This window comes from Aptenodytes patagonicus, chromosome 5 (assembly GCF_965638725.1).
Source record: "Aptenodytes patagonicus chromosome 5, bAptPat1.pri.cur, whole genome shotgun sequence".
Taxonomy (NCBI): domain Eukaryota; kingdom Metazoa; phylum Chordata; class Aves; order Sphenisciformes; family Spheniscidae; genus Aptenodytes; species Aptenodytes patagonicus.
This window is the reverse complement of record NC_134953.1, coordinates 7875697-7882040: the sequence shown is the minus strand read 5'-3', so window position 1 is coordinate 7882040 and position 6344 is coordinate 7875697. Positions and strand designations below refer to the sequence as shown.

At 57.0% G+C, this 6344-nt stretch overlaps 1 protein-coding gene across 1 annotated transcript; it reads right to left on the bottom strand.

Moving 5' to 3' along the window:
• Positions 1–1994: 1994 nt before the first annotated feature.
• ZNF503 (zinc finger protein 503) lies at positions 1995–6344 on the bottom strand. The gene is made up of 2 exons (XM_076338445.1): positions 5295–6344; positions 1995–4203 (listed from the first exon to the last, which is right to left on the bottom strand). The coding sequence occupies exons 1-2, from the start codon at positions 5604–5606 to the stop codon at positions 2683–2685; spliced, it is 1833 nt and encodes a 610-aa protein (XP_076194560.1). The 5' UTR covers positions 5607–6344; the 3' UTR covers positions 1995–2682.

The window sequence follows — 6344 nt, the reverse complement described above, 5'->3', positions numbered from 1 at the left end:
TAGCGAAGTCCGAGCTGCAGCTGTTAGAAATCTGTAATTGTAAAATACGTGAACAGAAGAGGAGCGTGTGCGGTGGTGGTGGTTTTTTTTTAATCGCGGCAAATCTGTAATAGTTGCTCGCGCACCCAGATGGAGCCTGAAATGTAATTTTCCTCAAATTAAGGGCGGTTAAAATAGCGAAGCGGGGAGGGCGGGCGGGCTGGCCGGGCTAGCCCTGCCAGCGCACGGCAGCCGGGCTGCAGGAGAGGGCGGGGGGCCTGCGGCGTGGGGAGAGGGTTGCGAGCTTGTTCTGCCTTTCTCGGACGCGCTGGATGAATCCTCCACCGCCATCACCCCCACCCCCGACCCGCAGAGCCCTTCTTTCGATTACTTGCTGTTGTTGGTATCCGTTTCCCATTTTATTATTAAAGTTTACTCGGTGCAGTTAACAGCACTGCCCTCCCCTCCCTTTCTCTAACTCATCAGTTCGTAACGAGAGCTCATCTTACATTCCCTAAAGCAGAGATAGGCAACGGTCCCTTTCCCATTTAAGGGGGAAAAAATACAGTCGGTTAAAGCACAAAGCGTTCCCCGTGCCGCTTTCGGATCGGCGTCCCAAAAGAGCCGCAGCGCGGCCCGGCACCCTCCGCTCCCGGCCGTCCCCGTGTGCATCCCGGGCGCGGCCCCAGCCTCGGCTCCGGGCCCGGCCCCGGCAAGCGCGCCGCGCCGGGTGCCGGGACGGCCGGGCGAGCGCTGGAGCTTCATTAGCTTTCTGCTTTTCTCTCCTTTGCACATTAACGCTAACTTCCACTAATTATCTGGAGTAAATGTATTAGACTAATTAGCATCTGGGCACCACGGGAAACTTTGAACAGTAATTATATTGTGGGGGATACAGAACGAGGGAGAAAACCCAGTGATTTGTCAAGCAAAGTCGCCGCTTGCAACTTTTTCCCCCCCTGCCAGCGCGTCGCGCCGGGGCCGGGGCGAGGGCAGCCCGCAGCGGGGGGAGAGGGGCCGTGCGAGGGACGGCAGGTACTCGGCTCCGCCTGAGCCGCTCCCTGCAAGCGCCTGGCGGACCGCGGGAGCAAAGCCCTTCGCTGGCGTTGCCCTTACGGGCTTGGCTATCCCTTTTCCGTCTAGCTCGGCGGCAACGGTGCGTTCCGCGGTTTCGGTAGCTGCTCTGGCTTTCCCGTCGCAGCCCCCGCTCCTACCTGAGTGCAGGACGACGAGCCGGAGCCGGGCGGCGGCCCTGGGAAGCCCGGGCTGGGGAGGCAGAGACGCGGCGCAGGCAGGGGCAGACCCTCTCGGCATCACGTCGAGTTTGGCACCGCGCTTCAGCAAAGAGCAAACTCGGACCAAATAATGGATGGACTTCTGGGGGTTTTTTTGTCCCCCTTCCCTTCCTTTTTAAAAGAAAAGGAGTTCTCGGAGCAGTCCGGGGTTTTTTTGGTTTTTTTTTTTTAACGTGATGATCATTTGTGCTGCGGTACGAACTGAAGAAAGAAATTGAAAATAACTGGATGAGATCAAACAGCGCTTCCCTAATTGCTTCTGAACTTCTCATTTAGAAAAAGAGACGAATAGTTATGCATTACACTGTAAAAAAAGCTTTCAGATAATCTTCTTACTCTTTTACAAATAAGTCCTGCCTTCCTCATTTCTTTCTAAAGAAAGAATGAAGTCTTTTAATTGAAACCCAGTTTTAAAAAACAGGCTTTCACAGTAAAAACATTTTTTTTTAAAAAAAAAGTTAATCTTCCTTAGGAAAGTGAAAGAGATTTAACCGATTCTCAGTTTTCCTATTTCGTGCCTACGAATTCTACTGAAGGGGAAAAAAAAAAAAATACTCCCGTCTGATTTTTTTTTTTGAGAGAGAGCCCTGGGGTTACAATAAAAAAACTTTTGGGTTTTTTTTTTTATTTTTAATTAAAATTGAATAAACGCTTAAGGAGAAATTAGCAGTCGCCTCCATCCAAGACCTACTCGGGTTTTTATAACAGAATCAAAGCGTATTTAAAAAAAAAAAAGTAAAACCTTTTAATACATCAAATATACGGAATTTTAATCTTTAAAGCGATACATTGTCTATTTTAGTACATGACGTAAACCTTACTTAACCCTTTTTACAGGGTGGACTTAAAAATTAAAAATAGTTAAGTGTTCCTTTTAAAGAACAAAATAAGGCAAATGAGGTTTTTGGAATAGAATTGTTTTTGTTTTTCTTCCAGAATACATACAAAAAAATACCAATTCTCTTTCAAGGGTATACACCTTAAAAATAATTGCAATTTGAAATTATAACTGACAAATTGCGAGTTGTTTTTTAGTAACAAACATGCATGTAAATTTTTTTTGTTTCAATGAGACATTAAATAAGAACGTACAATACAATCATAGCAATTTTAAAGTAACATTAAAGAGAAGACCTCTATCTTTTTATTTATATTCTACAATGGGTGTTCCACTTTTACCTATTGAGCTCAGTTAAGTAATGCACTTTATGATTCGTTGTCCCGCTTGAAGCTAACATAAATAAATACAGTGCTCATGGATCCAGTCCTCAAATGAACACTATTTTATAAAAAGTCAGATTTTTTTTTTTTTCCTTTCCAACTTTTATAAAGTTTCGCAGGGCTTCCTTCCCTCACCGCTAGACTCTGTGTTGTGTTGTGTTGTGTGTCAAAGCCCCGCTGCCTGCGCTCACTGGTACCCCAGGGCCGAGGCTGTGGTGAGTCTCTGCCCGTAGAGCGCGTAAGGGGAGTAGTAGGGTCCGGTGGCGGCGGGCACGGGCACGGGGGCCCCGGGGGTGGGCAGGGGGCTCTTGGAGTAGGGGTGGTAGCGGCTGCCGAGTCCCAGCGCGTGGTGCGGGCTGCGCAGGGCCAGCGTGCCCGGGCTGCCCGGGGCGCCCGTCGTGGGGATGTGCATGTGGCACGCCATGGCCGCGGCCGCCGCGCTGGCCAGCGACGAGGAGCTGGGGTAGCTGGAGAGGAGTTTATCGGTGCCCGGGAAGGCAGTATGGGTCCGCAAGTGGCTAAGCAGCTCCTCCGAGGTGGCAAAGCGCTTGTCGCAGGGTCCGTTGGCCGACACCCAGTTGCAGATGTGTGGCTGGGGGTCGTTGGGGAGCATGAAGCCGTAGGGGTACAAAGGGTGGCCGGCCAGCGAGGGCGGCGTGGCGCCGGTCAGCGAGGAGTGGACGCTGTGCAAAGGGTGGGTGGGGTAGACGAGGGGGTATCCGGACTTGAGGGCCTGGTCGTGGGCGCAGGAGGCGCCGGCGGCGCCTGCCAGGTGGCTGGCGCAGTGGTAGCTCAGGCAGTACGGGTCTCGGCACAGGCTCGCCGTCATCACCGACGGCGGCGAGGCGCCCGCCAGCGGGCTCGACCCCGCCGGCTTGCTGCAGCCCAGGCTGCTGGCGGCGGCCAGCTGGGCCCCCACCAGGCTGGAGGATTTGGTGGGGTCCAGCGCCACTCCGTGCGGCAGGAACTGGGGCGGGTAGCCGGCGTAGGCTCCAGCCAGCGTCCCCGGGTAGCTCATGCCCGCCGGGGGCAGGGGGAAGACGGTCTGGCCCGGCTTGTAAGGGGAGACGGGGGCCACGAGGCCGGAGCCCAGGACGGAGGTGGAGGAGGTGGCGGTGGTGCTGCTGCAGGAGGAGGCGGAGTCCGAGGCGATGGGCTTGGAGCCCGGCGTGCTCTCCTGGTGCTGGTTGACCTCCACGTTAATCCCGGCACAGCTCACGCTAATCCGGCTGTGGCTGATGCTGGCGGTGCCCGGGCCTCCCTCCGAGCCGGAGCTGCCGCTCTTTCCGCAGCTCTCCGAGTCCTTCTTGTCCTCCCCGCCTTTGCCCTCGGCCGGCAGCAGCCCCGGCGAGCAGGCGGAGGCGCTGGAGTTGGGGCTGCCTGTCCTTGGGGTGAACGGCTGGCAGGTGGCGCTCGGCACCCGGAATCCCGACTTCTCCCCGGCCGCGACCCCCGCGGCGGGGGCGCCCGCGCAGCCCGCCGCCCCCGGCTCCTTCTTCTCCGCGCCCGGCTTGGAGTACGGCTTGAAGCTCGACTTGTCCTCCACGCCGATGTCGCTGAGCTTCAAGGGGCCCGACTTGGAGTCCTTGTCGCCTCCGGAGCCATTGGAGGTGACCGAGGAGAGTTTGGAGGAAGGGGACGGGTCCGGCTTCCCTATCTGCGAGCAAGTTTGTGCCAAAAGGGCCAGGGGACTCTTCTTCGCATCCAGCTGCGGAAATCAGAAGGACACACAAAGACAGAGGTTTAATCGGGGTCTGAGAAAAACCCCGGGGCGTACCTAGGACACTCGTCCCGTACGTTTTCGCAGAGAACAGCCTGGAAGTAATGAACAATTTTGTGCGCATTCATCACCCTGACAGCCCCCTCCCCTGCATGCACCATTTTCCACAAAGCCTTTAAAAAGGGCTGGGGATTTTCCTATCCCTGCGAGCCCCCCGCGGCCGCCTTCAGCGCCCGCTGCTTCCCCGGCAGCGGCCCGGGCAGCGCGGAGCTCGGCGCCTCGGCGTTTGCCGCCCCGCCGCTCCGGCCCTGCAGGCGCACAAACCCGCCCGTGAACTACAGCGACTGCAGCATTTCTGCGCCCTGACTGCTGACACTATTTATAAACAGAGCCCGAGCTAGCCGGCGAGCCGGGCTCCGGGGGAGAGCGGTGTCCTCGCTTCGCAGAGACCTTAATGAAATCATTCATTCCCACGGACACACCCTTCGCACCACCCGCTCCATTTCGAGTTTCGGTCCCTCGAACAGCGAGCTACGCGGAGGGGAACCGACAACCTCGACAGAGGAGAAAAGGGACGAATAGGGCCCCCGAACTACAAACGCGTGTCGGTGCTTGAAAGGGAACGGTCGAGGAGCCGAAATAGTTATCCTGCCGCACCCAGGCTTGAGCCTGTCCCTCTCCGCGCCCCCCCCCCGCCCCAACCGCTCCCTGCAAAAGCAAGGTTGTTTGGCGCTCGGAGCGCTGCTTAGTTGCGTGGCCGGATCGCGACCCCAGAGCGGGTCGTTTCCTTCCACTCACCCCTCCTCTCTCTCAAAAAAAAAAAAAAAAAAAAGGCTAAAAAGAGCACAAATAAGAAGTTAATTTACACGAGAATTAGAAATCAGCCCAGTAAACATGGAAACAATAACCAGAAGCGGTTCCTCGCACTAACTCTAGATCAAAAGAAGCCCATTTCCTGGTGTAAGTGCATTTCAAAGCGCAGGAAAGTGCCGAGGGAGGCCGGCGGAGCCGCCATGCACAGCGAGCGCCCGGGCGGGGAGCGGAGGACGAGCCGGGGGGCCGGGGGCCGAGGTCCTTACCTCGATGGGGCTGACGGGCGTGGAGGGTAAAGGCTGCAGGTATTCGGGGTGTAAAATGTGTCCAGTCCGCGCCGTGAGCATTTTCAAGACTTTGATGGGAAGGCGGTTGGCTTGGCGTAGCGGGTCCGAGGGGGGGACGGCGTGGAAGCAGGGCTTGGCGGCGGCGCTGCTGCTGCCGTTATTCCCAGCGTGCCCGTTCGGCCCGGCGAGGTCGGCGGCGCTGCGGCTGCGGCGGGGGCTGCCTCCGGGCTCGCTGAGGCTGCTGCTGCGCTTACTACTTCTTATAGCAGAAAGCGAGGGCGATGTGATCATGACCCAAAACCTTGCATGAAAACTGGGGCAAGTGGCGCCGCTCGCACTCGGAAACGCTCGCTCGCCTTCTGCGGGCGAGGAGGGGAAAAAAGCCACACGCCGCCCGAGCACGAAAACAAACACAAAATGTCCCGTGGCTCTCTCTGGCGGGGAGGGCGTGGGTGGGGAGGGGGAGGGAAAGGGGGAGCCGGCCGGAGAGAAAGAGGAGGAAAAAAAAAAAAAAAAGCCGAGTAATCCTTGGGCTGTGCTGGGGGCGGGGGTGGGGGCTGCGAGCGTGTGCCGCTGTCCCCCTCGGCCGCTCTCGGCTCCCCCGGCTGGCGCGGCGCGGTGCGGCGCGGAGCGGAGCGCTCGCCTCCGCCGCTCAGCTGTGATGCGAGCCGCTGCCCATCCAGCCCGGGATCTGGCAAAGAAACTCACTTCAAAAGCAGCTGAATTAGTCTGAGATTAAAGCCTTTGCCGCCTTCCAATCAAATGGGACCCCGAGGTGATTGGAGGGTCAAGGGGATGTGACGTTCCCTTTTCTGGGGCTTTTTTTCTCTGTTTTTAATGGTCTCTCGCTCTTTTTTTTCCCTTCCCTTTCTCGTCCGCCTTCCCTCTCCCCTCCCCTCCTTCCTTGTTTTCGCTCCTAGGACGGGCTGGGCGTTAATTCTCTGTTTCACATCACGCGCCGCGAACGTTTTTCTTCCTCCGCAGCCGCCGCGCATACCCCGGCGGCAGCGGGGGCGGCCGCGGGGCTGA